This window comes from Dendrobates tinctorius, unplaced genomic scaffold, assembly GCF_039654945.1.
Source record: "Dendrobates tinctorius isolate UK_male_01 unplaced genomic scaffold, ASM3965494v1 ptg000174l, whole genome shotgun sequence".
NCBI lineage: Eukaryota > Metazoa > Chordata > Amphibia > Anura > Dendrobatidae > Dendrobates > Dendrobates tinctorius.
In genome coordinates, this window is record NW_027361841.1 from 2,403,969 (window position 1) to 2,423,408 (window position 19,440).

At 42.2% G+C, this 19,440-nt stretch overlaps 1 protein-coding gene across 3 annotated transcripts in view; it reads right to left on the reverse strand.

Annotated features, from left to right (window-relative positions):
- FRMD4A (FERM domain containing 4A) overlaps positions 1 to 19,440 on the reverse strand; it is a 598,990-nt gene that overhangs the window by 24,000 nt on the left and 555,550 nt on the right. For all 3 annotated transcript variants that reach the window (XM_073551276.1, XM_073551277.1, XM_073551279.1), the window contains 2 exons: positions 16,214 to 16,355; positions 10,189 to 10,322 (listed from right to left, as the gene is read on the reverse strand). In XM_073551276.1, coding sequence (XP_073407377.1) covers positions 10,189 to 10,322; positions 16,214 to 16,355 — 276 coding nt within the window. The remainder of the gene's footprint in view (positions 1 to 10,188; positions 10,323 to 16,213; positions 16,356 to 19,440) is intronic.

Sequence of the window (19,440 nt, forward strand, 5' to 3'; positions counted from 1 at the left end):
TATTAATTAATGAATAATCTAAAGGTCAATGGAAGAAATAAACTAAAAAGACCGTAGTTATGGTTTTTTTTTTAATTTTTTTTTTTTGTTGCTAGGTTTTCCCTTCACCTGGAAGTAAGGGTGATTTCTCATTGTGTTTAGGCACCTGTTCAGAGGCCTTACGTCCGAACCCCCCTTCCCCCCGCAAAACGGGATTCAGATGTATGTGCTGATGGGGCCATAGACTATAATGGTGCTGGCAGACCGAACGTGAGCTCTGCCGTGCTTCATTTTTGAGCCCATACACCTACTGGAGGTGGATACCCAGATGCAGTCTACTATGTCTGAGTGTATGCCTCCAGTAGGGGTACATGCCCAAAGATAATGCATGCCAGAGCTCACGTTCGCTCTGCCAGCACCATAATAGTCTTCAGCCCCGCTGGTGCATACGTTCTAATCCCATTCTGTAGAGGGTTCAGGTACCTAAATGCAATGCAAAACCACGCTAAGGTTCAGGTCACACTCCTACACCCAAATAGAAATATCTTTGCCAAAATAGATTGGGTTATTGGTAGCCCTGCACTCAGGGCATGTGTATACCTGTCCTCTTTGTCTACAGTCCCAATATCCAGCCTATGGAATACACAGAAAAGTCTGATTCAAACTGTGCTACATTGTATGTATAGCAGTAGGCGAGAAATAAAATATTTGTGGAGAAGGATTTCTACGACGTTAATCCTAGCAATTTAGTTACATAGTTGGAAAAAAGACTTAAATTAAACATTTCTTGATTTGTTGTAAATGATTTGGCAGTGAAACAATTAGAGAAATTTGGTTATTAATAGTCGTCAGCATTATTATCTTGTTTTGACTTGTTGCAGTGATGCAATTGTAGACTTTTTCTGACTACTCTAATGATCACATGGATGAATGGCTAATATAATGATTTACTGTATATTTCCAGAATACTATTTATACACAGATCCAAAAAATAGCAGTACATCCCAACTGGGGGCACAACTGGCAAATCATCCTGACTTCAAGGCCAAAAACAAAGAGGCAGCACAACCAATGTGGCTAAACAAAAGTGTAAGGATCCGTCCGGTGTGTCTGAATTAAGATCCTTACACTTTTTTATTATTATTATTTATATAGCGCCATTAATTCCATGGTGCTGTACATGAAAAGGGGGGGGGTTACATGAAAGTTATAGCTATCGTTAACAGTAAGCAAATAATGCATAAAGGTAATAATAATAAGGGTATGTAGTAAACATAATTTTGATCAAAATAATGTACAAGCCATCCCGCCACGTCACGGCAACCCTTGTGGGACAGTCCCTACTCTAGTATTTAAAACCTTTTCACTTGCCAAGTGGCGTGAATGTGAACAAGGGTCGAGCGGCTGAACCACTAGTAACAGTGTAGGCCAGACTAGATGGCTTTCCCAGCTCAGAAAGAGGGTGGTCACACCCATATATGCACTGAATGCACAATGAAATGAATAAAAAACAAATCTGAACTGAGAAAAGTAAGTTAATGTGTATGCACAATGTAAGTGCATATTAACACATGACCATTAACCAGAGAAAGCAAAAAGCAAAAAAATGCTTCACTTCTCATTCTTAAATTAGGACTAGAAATGGTACAAGTTTCTTACATCCTAGTCTCTGTGTCATTTCAGGCAAGTTATAGCCATCCCATAGTTTCCCTCTGCTGCTACTCCTTTCCACAGTTTTGCTAGTGGGCATGTACACAGCAGTTTACTGCAAGGAAGGGGAGGAAGAAAATAGAGAAATAACTTATTGCTTAAGGAGGTTCTTCACCTAACTTTTAAAAAAGAAATACTAATTTTTTTGGCAATAAAGTAAGCCCATTTTCCAGTACTATACTTGGGAATTCCAAGTAAAAAGAGAGATTTTCTAGTGTAAGTTCTGGCAATTTTTACTATTATTTTTTTTTTTGTGCACTATTGATCCCATGGTGCTGTACAGGCCCGGATTGGCCACTTACCCAACCGGGCATTTTCCCGCTGGGCCGCCATTTTTAAGAAGTTATGGGCTGCTTGCCGCGGCTTGCTTGCTTGGTGCCGCGCTCCTGCATAGGCGTACTGATTTGCCCAGTTGAGGGCAGAGTAAAGTACTGCAGTGCGCAGGCGCTGGGCCTCTCTGACATTTTCTGGTGCCTGCGCACTGCAGTACTTTGCTCTGCCCTCAACAGGGCAGAGATTTACGCCTGCGCAGGAGCCACAACAGAAGCAAGGAAGAGGACGTCATTGCATGAAGATGGGAGGCACTGGACCCGGACCGCGACACCTATCGGACCCGGACCGCATCGAAACGCCCCTGGGTGAGTATAATCTAACTTGTTTTTCTTATCTTTCAGGTTACATTGGGGCTTATCTACAGCATTACAGAATGCTGTAGATAAGCCCCTAATGACGGTGGCTGCAGCTTATATGCGAAGAATGAGGTGACAGGTTCCCTTTAAGCCCTGCAGTAGAGCAGGGAGACACGATCTTCCGGCACTACCGCTCTCTGTTCTGTAGACATCAGATTGCTTTATGCCTCAGGTCTACAGAATGACGCACGCCTGGACTCTGATGTTTGGTGCGGGAGTCGGTGCTGTTACAGCACATTGCTTTCCACTGGATCCTGGGTTACAGAGTATATGATATTTTTTTTAATTAAAACTTGTGGTGTCATGTGGGGGCATCATAAACAATAGGGGAACCTTATACATAGTGTGAGGGACCCCAAAACTGTGTGGGAGCCGTCATAAATTTTAAGAACTATTTCAGCAGCCATTATATAGCTTGTGGACTAATGCAGGGGCCATTATACAGTTTGGGAGCTAATGTGCGGGTATCACTATACAGATTGGGAGCTCATGTGGGGGGCATTGCACAGTTTCAGGACTAATGCTGGGACCATTATACAATTTGGGAACTAATGTGGGGGAGCATTATACTGTGCAGTTTGGGAGCTAATGCGGGGGCCATTATTCAGTTTGGGGACTAATTCAGGGACCATTATACAGTTTGGGGACTAATGCGGGGGCCATTATACAGTCTGAGGGTTACTGTGGGATTCATTATTCATTATTTTGGGGGAGCAGTGGGGACATTATGCTATTTGTAGGAAAGCTGTGGGCCCTTCATACTTTGTATAGCGGAGCTGTTGGACCACCATACTGTGTATTGGGGAGCTGTAGGCCCACCATACCGTGTATTGGGGAGCTGTCGGACCACCATACTGTGCATTGAGGAGCTGTCGGACCACCATACTGAGTATAATGGAGCTGTGGGACCATCATACTGTGTATAGTGGAGCTGTGGGACCACCATACTGTGTATAGTGGAGCTGTGGGCTCATCATACTGTGTATAGTGAAGCTGTGGGACCATCGTACTGTATATAGTGGAGCTGTGGGCCCATCATATTGTGTATAGTGGAGCTCTGGGACCATCATACTGTGTATAGTGGAGCTCTGGGACCACCATACTGTGTATAGTGGAGCTGTGGGCTCATCATACTGTGTATAGTGGAGCTGTGGAACCACCTTCTGTGTATAGTGGAGCTCTTGGACCACCATACTGTGTATAGAGGAACTGTGGGCCAATGATTCTGTGTACAGAGGAGCTGTGGGGGTGTCATACTGTGTATAGAGGAGCTGTGGAACCACCATACTGTGTATAGTGGAGCTCTTGGACCACGATACCATGTATAGAGGAGCTGTGAGACCATCGTACTGTGTATAGTAGAGCTCTGGGACCACGATACTATGTATAGAGGAGCTGTGAGACCATTGTACTGTGTATAGTGAAGCTCTTGGACCACGATACTATGTATAGAGGAGCTGTGAGACCATCGTACTGTGTATAGTGGAGCTCCGGGACCACCGTACTGTGTATAGTGGAGCTGTGGAACCACTGTACTGTGTATAGTGGAGCTGTGGGCCCATCATATAGTGTATAGTGGAGCTCTGAGACCACCGTACTGTGTATAGTGGAGCTCTTGGACCACCATACTGTGTATAGAGGAGCTGTGGGCCAATGATTCTGGGAACAGAGGAGCTGTGGGGGTGTCATACTGTGTACAGTGGAGCTGTGGAACCACCATACTGTGTATAGTGGAGCTCTTGGACCACGATACTATGTATAGAGGAGCTGTGAGACCATCGTACTGTGTATAGTGGAGCTCTGGGACCACCATACTGTGTATAGTGGAGCTGTGGAACCACTGTACTGTGTATAGTGGAGCTGTGGGCCCATCATATAGTGTATAGTGGAGCTCTGAGACCACCGTACTGTGTATAGTGGAGCTGTGGAACCACCATACTGTGTATAGTGGAGCTGTGGGCCCATCATATAGTGTATAGTGGAGCTCTGAGACCACCGTACTCTGTATAGTGGAGCTGTGGAACCACCATACTGTGTATAGTGGAGCTCTTGGACCACGATACTGTATATAGAGGAGATGTGGGACCACCATTCTGTGTATAGTGGAGCTGTGGAACCAACCACTGTACTGTATATAGTGGAGCGGTGGTCTCATCATACTGTGTATAGTGGAGCTCTGGGACCACCGTACTGTGTATAATGGAGATGTGAAACCACCATTCTGTGTATAGTGGAGATGTGGAACCACAGTACTGTGATTGGGGAGCTGTGGGACCACCATACTGTGTATAGTAGAGCTGTGGAACCGTACTGTGTACAGAGGAGCTGTGGGCCCACCATACTGTGTAGAGGGCAGTTGTGGGAACATCATATTGTGTATAGAGGAACTGTGGGTGTATTATACTGTATATAGGGGAGCAGTTTCCCCCATCATAATGTATATAGAGAAGTTGTACATTGGGGACTACTGGGACATTAGTAGATGTTAAATGGGCACTTAAGAAGCATAATTGTTATAGGAACACTCAGAATACAATGGCCATCATATGTGTACATAGCTCATTATTACTTTCTTAGGGGAAAATGCAGATAATGTTTTCTAGGGCATTTGCACAGTGCATTAATATTTTCTAGGGGGGCAATATTACCATCTATAGGGCACAAAGGAGGCATTATTATGTGGGGCAGTAAGAGGGTTATTGTACCACACAGCAGGTGCAGTAATAGGGACAGGGCATAGTCTCAGTTTTGGGGTATCAGCAGGATGCAGCGCTAAGGTCCTGGGTTCAAATCAAGAGCAATAAATAGGACTGAGCTGTAATACTGGATACAGCTGTGACTATATGTTATACAGCCACCATGTGACAAGTGAGCCTGTGCACCTTCACATGCCAGGGCTGAATTTTAGTCCCAGTCCGGCCCTGGTGCTGTACATATGAGGAGGGCTCACATACAAAATACAGATATACGTTTAACATGAATAAGCAATGACAGACTCGTGCAGAAGAGAGAGGGCCCTGCTCTTGCGGGTTTACAGTCTACAGGATAATAGGGAAGGAGAAGTAGGTTTATTTTTCATCTACGATCATTTTTTTTCTTATAATTATTGTACACGGTTAATACCTATATATTCCCCACAATTCCTTGCATTATTTATTATTTATTTATTTATAAAGCGCCATTAATTCCATGGTGCTGTACATGGGAAGGGGGTTTAGATACAAAGTTATAGATATCGTTAACAGTAAACAAATTTACAATGATGGACTGGTACAGAGGGGAGAGGACCCTGTCCTTGCGGACTTACATTCTACGGGATAGCGGGGAAAAGACAAAAGGTCGGGGGGTGCAGCAGCTCTGGTGGTGATGAGGCGGCAGCTCAGGCAGTGGTGAGGTGGCAGAATGGTTATTGAAGGCTGTAAGCTTTCCTGAAAAGATGGGTTTTCAGGTTCCGTTTGAAGGATCCGAGGGTGGTGGATAATCGGATGTGTTGAGGCATGGCATTCCAGAGGATAGGGGATATTCGGGAGAAATCTTGGAGGCGGTTGTGTGAGGAACGAATCAGTGTGAAGGAGAGTAGGAGGTCTTGGGAGGATCAAAGAGTACGTGAGGGAAGGTATTGGGAGATTAGTTCAGAGATATAGATAGGGGAAAGGTTGTGGATGGCTTTGTAGGTCCAGTGTTAGTAGTTTGAACTGGATTCATTGGGGAATTGGGAGCCAATGGAGGGATTTGCAGAGGGGAGGGGCAGGGGAGTAGCGAGGAGAGAGGTGGATTAGTAGGGCAGCAGAATTGAGGACAGACTGGAGTGGTGCAAGAGAGTTAGCAGGGAGGCCACAGAGGAGAGTGTTGCAGTAGTCAAGGCGGGAGATGATGACGGCATGTACAAGAGTTTTAGTAGATTGAGGACTGAGGAAGGGACGGATTCTGGAAATATTTTTGAGTTGGAGGCAACAGGAGGTGGCAAGAGATTGGACATGCGGTTTGAAGGACAGGGCAGAGTCGAGAGTTACTCCAAGGCAGCGGATTTCAGGTGCGGGAGAGAGCATGATGCCGTTTACCATAATAGATAGATCAGGTAGGGAAGATACGTGAGATGGAGGAAAGATAATGAGTTCAGTTTTGTCTACGTTGAGTTTTAGGAAGCGAGAGGTGAAAAAGGAGGATATGGCTGATAGACACTCCGGGATCCTGGACAGCAGAGAGGTGACATCTGGGCCAGAGAGGTAGATCTGAGTGTCATCTGCATACAGGTGGTACTGGAAGCCATGGGACATTATGAGTTGTCCTAGGCCAAGAGTATAGATGGAAAAAAGTAGGGGCCCCAGGACAGAGCCTTGGGGGACTCCAACAGAGAAGGAGCGGGATAAGGAGGTAGTGTGGGAGTGGGAAACGCTGAATGTGTGGTCAGAAAGGTATGAGGAAATCCAGGACAGGGCAAAGTCTTTTATGCCAAGGGAAGAAAGAATCTGTAGCAGTAGGCAGTGGTCAACTGTGTCAAAGGCAGAGGACAGGTCAAGAAGGAGAAGGATGGAGAACTGTCTATTAGCTTTGGCTGTGAGTAAGTCATTAGTAATTTTGGTCAGGGCAGTTTCAGTGGAGTGGTGGGGGCAGAAGCCAGATTGCAGGATGTCAAGGAGGGAGTTAGATTCAAAGAGGAAATTTTTATGGATTAAACGTGCGCTACCAGACCATCACTCCTCACAAGTTGTGTGCTTAATACATTTATTTCCCTACGCGTTTCAAAGTTAAAAAACTTCTTCCTCAGGGGATGATATGTAAGGAGGGAGTTAGATGAGAGGTGGGAGGAAAGTTGAGCATGGACATGCTGTTCAAGGAGTTTGGAAGCAAACGGGAGCAGTGATATGGGGCGATAGCTGGGCAGAGCAGTTGGGTCAAGGTTTGATTTTTTGAGGATGGGTGTTATGGTGGCATGTGTGAAGGCAGAGGGGAAGGTACCAGAAGTTAGGGATAGGTTGAAGAGATGGGTTAGGGCTGGAATAATCATGTTAATGAGGTTGGGAGCAGGTGGGAAGGGATGGGATCAAGTGCACAGGTGGTGAGGCGTGATTTGGAAAGAAGATGAGTAAGCTCTCCTTCAGGGATGTTGGAGAGAGAGGTTATTCGGGAAGGGCAGAGGTCTGGTATGTGGAGCAGTTGGGGTGGTGGAGCGGTAAAAGTTTGCCTTGTTTGGTCAATCTTGTTTTTGAAGTAGGTGGCAAAGTCCTCAGCAGAGATGAGGGGAGTTGGAGGTGGCAGTGATGGGCGGAGCAGAGAGTTGAATGTGGTGAACAGTTGTTTTGGGTTGTGGGATATTTTCTTCACCATATTGATGTGTTGCCTCAGTATTTGGATTTTTTTGTCTAAATGATATACTTTTAGAAGGTCACTGTGAACTTTTCCAAGTAAAATTGTAATCCTCACATGGCAAAAATAACAATAAAATCAATTTTAATTGCAAGGCCATCCATTCTGCTGCAAATGTTCTTGATTCATAAAGTAGATTTAATCCTTTTACTTAAGGTCTTGTCACTCTTCATCAATTGCCTTTGCTTAGCTTTCCACCCACACTACTAAAGCATTCTCACAGGAAATGATTATGATTCCTGACATTCCTTCTAGGGAAAAGGAGGATGAGAGCAACTTTAACACTAAGTAATTAAGTATGCAATTCACTGGTCTACCCAATCTGAACCAAGGTAGTTTCCAGACCTTGACCCTTAAAAGCACTGTAATGTTTTCACACCGTATAATTGTGTGCTATTCACTATCCTGGGTCAGTTAACAGACACATGAAAATGGTTCCCTACGCCCATGCTTTCATGTCTAGGTTCACTTACATAATAGAAGCGGAAAATCATATTATAGAATTATAAAAAGTGTTTATTTACGCATTTCTATGCCCAATGACACAAAACCTAACTACTGCATCTACATAAAGTTAGGGTTTATCAGGTCTGAGAGGAATTAATCAAGAGACTAAGTTAATTACATATTTAAGGGTAAATGGATTCTAAAGAGAGTCCAAATCTCAAGATGTCGTTACCCATAGTGATTGTTAGCAAGATCTATTAAAACACAACCAAATGTGACAATAATCACTTAAAGAAGTTGTCCACTACTTTGACAACTCCTTGTCACGCCCCACACTTGGACCCTAAAAAAAAAAATAAAAAAAGCTTTTTACATCAGCACTCACTCTCCTCAGCGGTCCCGTGCTGTTGTTGCGACACGTGATGCCGGTGCCCAATCAGCGCGGGTGTCATTGGCCCTGCCTTCTTTCGAATTGAACATGAAGAGGAAGTCAGGGAATCAGCTTCAGCCCAGAGTTCCTCTACATATTCAATTTGTACAAAGGTGGGGCCAGTGAGGACAGCGCTGATTGGTCGCCAGGGCCACATGTCACAACAACCGCACGAGAGCCCCAGGACCGCGAGTGTCGACTCCGCTGGAACGGCGCTGGCACGGGAGGGGAGTTTATGGTAAGCTTTTTGATTTTATAGTGGCCAAGAGTGGGGTACGATAAGGGGTTGTCCTAGTAGAGGAAACCCTCTTTAATGCACAGTAAATAAGTGACCAATAAATTAATAAGAATTTCCGGTTTTAAAATTATTCAAAAGTCCTAATCAATTTGTCTTCCTACCTAAACATAAATGGACCTTAAGCAACTTGTCGTTTTATAGAAACATTAATCCTTATTTAAAGAGGAAAAATGCAGAGGTACATTGAGGATACTTGGATTAAAGGGATTTAAAAGAGAATATTTTCCCTATTTAAGCATGTTAAATTGACAACATCATGGACTAGTGGCTGCAGAACTGAATCAAACTTTTTTTTTCCTCTATTCTGTTGCGGAGATATTGGCTTATTAAGTATATATTCAAATTGATATTAAAGAGCAAAGAGAGCATAAGCACAGATTTCTCTAAGGGAGGTTACCTTTTCTCCTGCATAAAACTGACCAATCATAAGCAGGAGGTGTTATTCAGGTAAAAAAAAAAAAAAAAAAAAAAAAAAAAAGAAAAGCAACAACACACTATGTCCTAATAGAAGCTAAGACCCGGCTTTTTTTGTGTGAGACATGTAGTGACACACAGCCATGCTCTCTTTTTGTGATCTCCCACATCTATTGTGTACAGTATACACAGTTGCATCTTTCATTTTATAGCAGTCAGTGTGTGGGGGGGGGGGGGGGGAGTGAGTAGAACAGAGATGTGTGTCACTACAAACACCTTCTGCAACATTGCTCTCACAGCACTGTCAGCTCTGCTCTATTCTCCATTGAGAAGAGAGCTGTAGATTCATTAGTGTTTGAAATGACACACAGCTCTGCTCTACTTCCCTCCCCTGCTAGCAATCATTTGTAATAAAACTTTACTGTGTATCTTTAGGCATAAACCAAATCTGGAAATACCAGGTAGTATCTAACACAAAGAAGAAAATTACATTTCAAAATATCAAATTACCAACACTACTCCTTTGTTCCCCCCTGGACACAGCTACACAAAGTTTTAATAGGGCAATGGTGGAGATACCGCATGCAATAATCGATTCCAGCAATAACTAATCTACGGCACTCACTCTTCTGCATTTAATCCATAAAAGTCCTCTTGGTGAGATAGCTGAAACCGAACACCATCGTCTACGCTATAGGTTATTTCACAACTATATATGTGCATGAAATAAGGAGGACATTTTTATGGATTAAGAGATGAAGGGTGAGTGCACTCGATTATTTTTTATTACTGAAATTAAAATGAGTTTTGACCAACTGTCCCATCCTATACCGAACAAAATACAAGGTCAGTACCGCTTCACGTAGACAAAGTTTCTTCAGCTCCTCCAGTCGCTGCCGTAGAGTCTCCTCCAAAGCTTCCTGCCTGGATTTCAGTGCAGCCAGCAGGTCTTTCTTGGCAGACTGTGAGCTGTCTGACTCCTGGGAACCTGTCAACAAATAAATGATTTCACTACAACCAGCTGACAACAGCCTGTACATCTGGAGCATTCATTGAGAAACTTCTCAAGTGTGCACGACGAGGGATTCAGCATAGCGGACAAGATTCTCCTCGCATGATCTTATGTGCACGTCAGGCCTACCAGCACAAAGCACCTGGTGGATTATTTATGACACTTTTAACACTTCCTTCTGTATTATGGTGTGAGAATAACTGGTAATTCAATTAAAAGGCAGTGTAACAGTAATAGCCAAAAAAGTGACGGGGGAAAAAAAAAAAGTAGTGATGTGCGAACGTGCTCAGATAAGGTGTTATCCGAGTATTCTCAGATGCTAACCGTGTCAGCATGCTCGAATGATATGGTCGGGTCCCTGCGGCTGCGTTGCGACCGAACATATTTTTCGAGCACGCCAAAGACACTTGGATAGTATTTGAGCATGCTCAGATAACCTCTTATCTGAGCATATTCGCTCATCACTAGAAATAAGTATACATATTCATTTGGATCTATCTGCACACCTAAAACACCAATTGGACAGGCGACAGCAAACATTTATTACCTATCCACCAATTATGAGAACAGAGGTTCCATGTTCCCTGTTTGAATGTAGCCAATAGTCAAGCATGTGAACTTTCAATAATTGTATATGAGCTACACAAGTACAACCTCCCATTACCCACTGAGCATTAAGTTACATTATATTCCTATGTGGGCCTTAAAATTGCGCATATATAGCAATGATATACAGACGTCTGCTCCGTTGTACAGCAATCGTCAGGCCCATTCCCCAATGGGGCTAGAAGTCCATTTTTCCTTTGTCAGGAAACACACACACACACTAGTTCATTTATTTGGGATTCAATGTGCATTTTAATATACTTTTAGAGTGAAAGCGAAAACCAGAATACCCAACGGAAACCCATACGAACACTGGGAGAATAAACATACTCCATGAAGAGGTTGCCCTCAGTAAAATTGGCACATCGGCGATGCAAGACGACAGTGCTACCCACTGAGCCAACGCGCACGGTAAAATAAAATGTTTTGGAGAATTCATAAGGAACAACAGGTATGCACATCCGTACACTGTGCATGCTCTTACATGTTCAGAAAAATGCATTTCAGGCCTTCAGAGCAAACCAAAGCATCTGATAAATGTGAAAAAAAAGGTTTTTCCCTTTCTCGGAAACAATATATTCAAAAGGTCACCACAAGGTAGATCAGCATACTTAGCTGAATAGCTGCCTTGTTGTAACATGCAGGAACTGAAAGCCATAGGAACAACCTGTTCACTTTCGCTCCTCATGCCTACGCCTATGTGAAGCAATTATGTGTATTGGTACCACTTCTGACATCGATATATTTATGAAACAATCCTTGCTATCAGTATACACACTACGCTCCTACGCAAGTTACTTTCATTTACTACATCACTAATTAATAGTAAACTATACTAGAAGTACAATAAGACCCCAGTCACCTTGATATTACTTCATAGACTCACTATTAAAAGGAATCTGTCACTAGGTTTTTGCAACATAATTTGAGAGCAGCATAATGTAGAGGTGGAGACCCTGATTCCAGCTATATGTCACATACTAGGTTGCTTGATGTAGTTTTGATGAAATCTTTATTATAATCAGCAGGAGATCATCACTACAGGACTAATAAACCTACTGCCATGTAGTCCTTTATATTCATGAGCTCTGTATAACTCCACCCCACCACTGATTGGCAGATTTCTGTGTACACGGCATATTGGCAGAAATCTGCCAATCAGTGGTGTGGGGGGGGTTATACAGAGCTCAGCATTTAGATAAAATCAATGCAGGTCTAGCAGTTATGAGAAGTAGCCCAGTAAGTGAAACATCCCTGGAATCAGTTCTCTGCCTCTACATCATTCTGCTCTCATATGGGGTAGCAAAAACCTGGTCACAGATTCCCTTTAAACTGCAGAATCTTGTATGTATGCTTTCACAACTATTATATTGCTTCATTACATCAATCATATAATAGAAAAATAAACTTTGCTAATAGTCTTGGTTAAAAAAGGCCTTCAGTTTTGTGTCTATGACTTGTATGTAGCCCTATGTATCGTCTTGGTTACAAAATGAACCCTATAGGTTTTCCTGTGTAGACATATGCTCATAGTCCTCTACAATGTACATTCTGTAAGTTAGCAAAAAGAACGTGAGAGATAAGAAAGTATGAGTCAAGAATTTAAGGGGGTTGTCCGGAACCTTAACATTGATGGTCTATCCTTAGGATAGGTCATCAATGTCTGATTGGTGGGGTGTGACACACGGCACCCCTGCTGATCAGCTGTTCCCGGTGTCGGTCCAGAACTGCTTAGTTACGAAAATGCACGGCACAGCTCCATCGACTGCATAGTTGCCATGGCCGGGTACTGCACATCCGCCCCCACATAAAATCAATAGCAGATGGATGTGCAGCACCCAGCCACGACCACTATTTTGTTGACGTAGCTATGCTGTGCAGCTCCGCAACTGAGTAGTTCCGGCCGCCGCTGACACCAAGAACAGTTGATCAGCAGGTGTGCAGGATGTCACACTCCACCAATTTGATGATTTAATCTAAGAAAAGGCCATCAAATGTTAAAGTCCTGGTCAATCCCTTTAAATGCAATCCACAATATAGTAAACTAAAACTTTACAAACTCATAGCAAAATATAAAAAAAAAAAAAAAAAAAAAAAAAAGAAAGAGATAATTGTCCATATGAATGATTCATAATCTTGCAACTGGACAATGCAAAATAAAAAGCGATCAATTCAATATTCATCAGATCCTCAGACACAAGAGGAGGACACAGCGCAACAATGTGACCCCAAGCAATCAATCAATAACCCATGTCATCTATGTTCTGCAATGGACTTTGAAAAAAAACAAAGCAGTTCCTAGGTTTAATGAACAACAGATAAAACTATGTATCATTAATAGTACAAAGAGAGGAAAGAAGCAAGTTCCCTATGGTTGACAACCTTCTAGATCAGCTGGTCTACTGCCAAGTTCTCCAGACATCTGTTAGTCCGCACCACCATATCATCACTTGCAGATATCCAAGTGCTACAACTCAAAATGATGCCAGAATGAGCTATTTATTGCATAGTAATCTGTCACCAGTGCAGATTTGGACAAATTGAGTAGAGACATCACATTGTTGAGATTATCTCTATGAGATGAGAAAAACCAACTGAGATTTCATTTCATCACATTGTAACATTGCTGGTTATTTTGGGACCTTTTCTAATGGGCTAATCTAACGAGTATTCACCACCTGAACAAAGTGACAGTGCATAGAATATCAAAATGATCATATGCATAATAGTCTCCACATGGCACTATCATAACTAAGCCCAAACGCCAAAGCTACTGTGGAATACTGTATATGTGGAAAAAACCTAGACAACGTGAGGGCCTTCTCTAAATTCTGCTACCTAGTTGGTGCCTTCTTAAATGTTATCAGTTTTTGTTAGTAGTAGTTTCCTTTAATTCGTGAACAAGGAACTATCTATATCTCACCGACTTCTCCATCAGGTTGCTGTATTGTGCATTGTCTTATCCCATCATATAGTATGACAAAGGGAAACAGGATTATCTGGCCCTCCATAAATAAGCAATTATCAGTTTACTGCTCACTACCCGGGTGGCCACCATATTACCCTACACAAAATTAGTAGTCACCTTCTTGAGAAATTGTGTATTGATATGTGGCATCCTCTCAAATATTTAGTGTATATTCTTAGGTCGGTTTCACATCTATAAAACACAAACCATTCTCTCATAGGAAAACCCAGCTCCACCACCCGGTCTCCCAACCTGATCATACGTGAAGCAGCTCAGGTTAAGAGACCCCATGGTCGGGCTGTGAGAATGGTTTACAATTCATGGATGTGTGAAACAAGCCTTCTCACAGAAACAATAAAAAACAAGCAACATCACAATTCCCAACACTGTCAAAGATTTCACTTACGTACAGTTACCATCATGTCTAGATTGGCTTCCATCCTGTTTCTCATTCGCCAAGACCCTTATCTTATTAATACCAGGCTACCAGAGTTCCTTAACACTAACGCACAAGTGGAATTAAGAAACAGTCACATGCAAAATACTCATTGTGGTAGGTAGTACAACATCAGGGTTTCTAAATATAAAGGGAAGCATTGTCATAAGGAATCTGGGAAACACAGAAGTCCCAAATCAGAAGAACAATCACTCATTTCATCATACACAAAGAAGTAGTCTCATGGGTCTAGCCTTCAGTAAAATATCCGAATATCAAGAGTCACAATATCCATTAGGTATGTGCATACAGAAGTAAAAACCCACTATAGAAATGACTCACCTTTACAATAAAAGCACAGAAGGAAAAGTCAAGTATGCGATGACAGTACCACTTTTTAGAGAAAACTCTTCCACAGCAATCCAGATGCAGACATGTTGACGTATTTCTGACCAACAGATAGGATATCCTAATAGACCAGACTAGACAACGGACTCTCTGTTTTGGAGACCCTCGGGAGCTCATCACAGGATACACACATGCTCACATCCGTATTGATCAGCTCTCTTCACTGACAGAGATGAAGAAAGTCCACTTCCAATTGCAAGCATTAGCAAAAATACATTTATCATAGTCTCATGGGACTTTCAGTGAGCTGGATATTCATATATACGGCATACAGGCCTTCTAATTGAATGGCCAACATTACATTATGTATGGACTGATCACATGTAGACTGTATGAGGAATAATTGCAGTAACGGTCCTTAGCTCCCCTACAGTCTGCTCATGAAGATGATTGTCCATGTAGATGTAAGTGTAACGAGCACCGATAGATATGCTATATCGTCTATTGGCTCTTGTTATGGGCAGACCTGGATAATAGGACCCTATGTAGTCGGAACTGTATATTATCATGTTTGCATTATATGAACGCCTACTAAGGGTGGGAGTCTAAGTAGTTCATATGTAAATAGTCACACCTACTGGTTCCACCAATATCGCACACGCAGATCTGCCCAATGATCAGGATGCCAGTGCTCCATATTAGTGATAGACTTGCTATACTTGTTTTGGAGTGGACCATTTGGCTGTAATTTGGATGTGTCACACGTCTGCTGCGCTTCAGATTAAAGCAGGAAGGGAAACATCTGTGTTTAAACACAAATGGTCAAAGCTGACAGACGTATGCACAAATCATGTCTGACACACAATTCCTATTTATAATTGTATCACAGATTTCACACTGGTGGTGGTAGAAGGAAAACAGAAAAAAGTTCTGTAGTCACAACCGTAACTACAAAACGTCTAACAATTGGTGGAAATGTCTAGTGTGGCAGATAAACAGCAATGATCTTTGAAAACAAAAACATGCCTAAACCGCTGACTTTATGCTTTAAAGCGTTAGGATCCGTGACAACTAACCGAAAGACGGAAATGAACGATAAGGCAGCTTTATTGGTACTACTTGCAGCAAAAGTGGCCGAAATCAATGACAGATCTGACTTGACATTGTTTTTAGCCAACAGAAGGTTCCTGGGATTCAGCTGACTTCTAAGGGTACCAGGTTGGGGATCTTAATGATTTTGGGATACAAGTAAGTAATGTTAAATACCAGTATTTACTAATATTTATTTGGGAGGATGACAATAAAGGTCTTATGATAATCCAGAGGACCTGTGTGATATAAATTACCTTGGCAGATGCAAAGCCATCAAGTGCTACCAAGCACCAATGCTAACAAATGAGCCAACATGCCACCCCATGTATGTATATCAGTCATAACACAAATGAGAAACAGTATTACAGCATTGACAACCTTACATGAAAATCATAAGAACTCCCGGCAGTGACCTACCCGATGACAACAGGCTTCCGCTGCTTCCACTAATGATTTTCCCTTTACTTCCCATATTTGCAAGTTTCGAAGTCTTCAAGGTTCCAGTCTCTGTTAAGTCTATAGCAATTTCACTCAGGCTTCTTGCAGCATGTATTTTGGACTGTTGGGTAAGACACCACATTCAATTATTCGGTAACTTTGATTTATTACACAGATTTGACAATTTCTAAAGGACTATGCCAAATCCCACATAACACAACCAGCAACAAGAAATCTATGAACAAGCCCGAGCAGACATGGTTGTAAGGGAAGAGACAACTAACTCAGCAGATGGATTCTTCAAGGTAAGTACACCCTTATGAGAAAAAAAAAAAAAAAAAGATTCATGAAGGGAATCTTTCCGTAGGATCAATCCTTCTAACTCGTCTACATGGGCATGCAGGTTATAGAAAGTTGAATTAAATGATACCTTGGGATCTATAATCCAATGAATTATACCAGGGAAAACCACTTATATATTTTTTTTTTTAAATGTGTATAAGCTATCAAGATCTATTGGCTGGGCAGAACTCTCCTCCCTCACCCGAGAATCTGCCTCCAGATCATTTTAAAATGAAGAGTGGCGTTACCAGTGTGAGACATGTAATGACTGACAGTCTGCTCTCCTGATCTACATGTCTCACTCTAGTAACGCCCTCTTTCATTTAAGGTCCCGTTACATTTAGCGATGCACCAGCGATCCCGACAACGATACGACCTGGTCAGGATCGCTGGTGCATCTCTAAATGGTCGCTAGTAAGCTGCCAAACAGGCAGATCTCACTAGTGATGCAGCAGCGGTCGGCGATCGTCACTTACCTGTCACACGCAGCGAGGGTGAAGTCCTCCGCCCGCATCCATGGAGTCGCTCGTCGGCGCCAGCAGGAAGCAGACGACGAGAAAAGGACCATCCCGTTCTTGCGCGATCAGCGATATCCAGCGGGGAGCTGGGTCGGAGGTGAGTGTCACATGTAGTGAGATCACTACCGATATCGCTGTTGCGTCACAAAATCGGTGACGCTTTAGCGATATCGCTAGCGATCTCGCTATGTGTGAAGGGGACTATAAAATAGGCTCTGGAGGCAGATTCTCAGGGAGATCAGTGTCTGGCCCAGAGATATTAACAGCTCATGTCCTACATGCCCATATAGATGGATTGGGAGATTGATCCTAATGATAGATTCCCTTTAATTAGGTTCTAAACAAAAAGCATTTATTTTTTCAAATTCAAATAGAAGTCATATATGCCATAAAAAAGAGATTGGTTTGGATTAAGATCTGTGATGTCAGGCCTTTTTGCTTCTTCTCTGACCTTTGCTGAGGAATCTGAAACAAGGTTGGACAAACCCAGAAAACCCACAGCTGTTACTTACTACCAACCTTTGTGCCTTAGATGTCACAAAGGTCGACGTTGGATTAACACTGCTGACAGCAAAGAAAAAAAACAACCAGGCTGACAATATTAGCCTGCTTTATTAACCAGATTTTTCTAATATTTTTTTTTTTTTATTACTTAGGCTGCAGTTTTCTGAATTTTCATCCATGAGCCAAGAAGCGACAGCAGCAATATTGTACTATGAGTGAACATAGAAAAACTTCCTACAAAGAGATCAGTGTACACAGTGCGTCCATATTTTGTTCTGTACGGATGTCTGTGGGTAGATGCAGCACAACCATAGATCCATGGGAAGAAGTGATGACTTAGAGGCAGCTGATTTTACAAGAGGACTTGATGAAAAATGAGGAAGCACAGTAAATTGAAGTCTCCCCGCTCACGTAGCTCTGACATTTGCTTTACGCCCACATGCTATCAGTGTGATTGATTGCTCAAGGATGAACTAGTCACATTTTTGACATTTCATCACTCCCATACCCTCTTTTCAAAGAAATGCCTGCAAGCAGCTTCTGAAAACTTTGAAGTGCTTCTTAGTTAAAACCCAGGTCTCAATTTCTAGGGCATTTATTCACTAGGTCCAGTATGTCCTATGATTTTTAGAATGGATTAAACTGGTCTACCTATAATTTATCCAAATCATAGAACATGAAGTTATTTAAGACAAACATATTACTGGACTGTACATATATTTTTTTACATCAGATTTGCTGATTGATAATTGCATTAACCCTCGTAAGTCATCTATACGGACATGTAGGTCATAGGAAGCTGAATAAAATGATACCTTGATATTTGCGATCTGATATTTTATTACATAGAAATCCACTTTTTTCATAACATATAAATAAGCTGTTCAGATCTTTGGGCAAAATATAATTCTCCATAAGAATTTGCCTCCAGAGGTTACTTTAAATGAAAGGGAGCATTATTAGTGTGAGACATGTAGATCAAGAGACCAGACCATCAGTCATTACATGTCTCACATTGGTAATGCCCACCTTTTATTTAAAATAAGCTCTGGAGGCAAATTCTCATGCAGAACAGTGTCCGCCTGGCCCATAGATCTTAACAGCTCATTTGCCTATAAGAAAACGTAGATTTCTCTGGAATAAGACATCGGATCGCAGATATCATTATATTCAGCTTCCTATGACCAACATGACCATATCGATGGCTCTGTCAGATTGATCTTAGTGACAGATTCCCTGCTATTTATATGGTGCAACACTTGAACATCCTTAAGTGATATTCTATATCCTACTAACTACTTTACAAAGATCTGATGGGGATCCTTTTGACAAAGTAGGTTTTGGAAATAAAACAATGCAGCACCTTTACAGGGAATCTGTCATCTCCAGAAACACTATATACTGGCAGATACAGGGGTAATCTACAGGTAAATAGCATTTAAACCATCCCTGTCTGCCTTTCTGGAACAAGTGGTACAGGGAGAAAATTAAGTTACCGTATATTCTACCTGCAGCCGCTTGCTTCCATTAGTTAGTGCTGTGCAGGTAAAGGTTACAGTCACCGCTCATTACACAGTGAGGGCACTGTAATTACTCCCCAAAAAGTCGAATGACAGCCAGTGCCATAGCCTATACGTATAGAGCTGGCTGTCAATCAATGCGTCAGCGAGTTATAGTATATTGAGCAGTGAATAAACACTCCTTGCAATGCCTCGATAACCCGAATCATGTGGTCACAGGTAGAATTTAAGTTAATTTTTTCCCTTTAGCCGCTGCTCCAGTAAAGCAGACAAACATGGCTTAAATGATACTTACCTACAGATTACCAATAGATCTGCATGT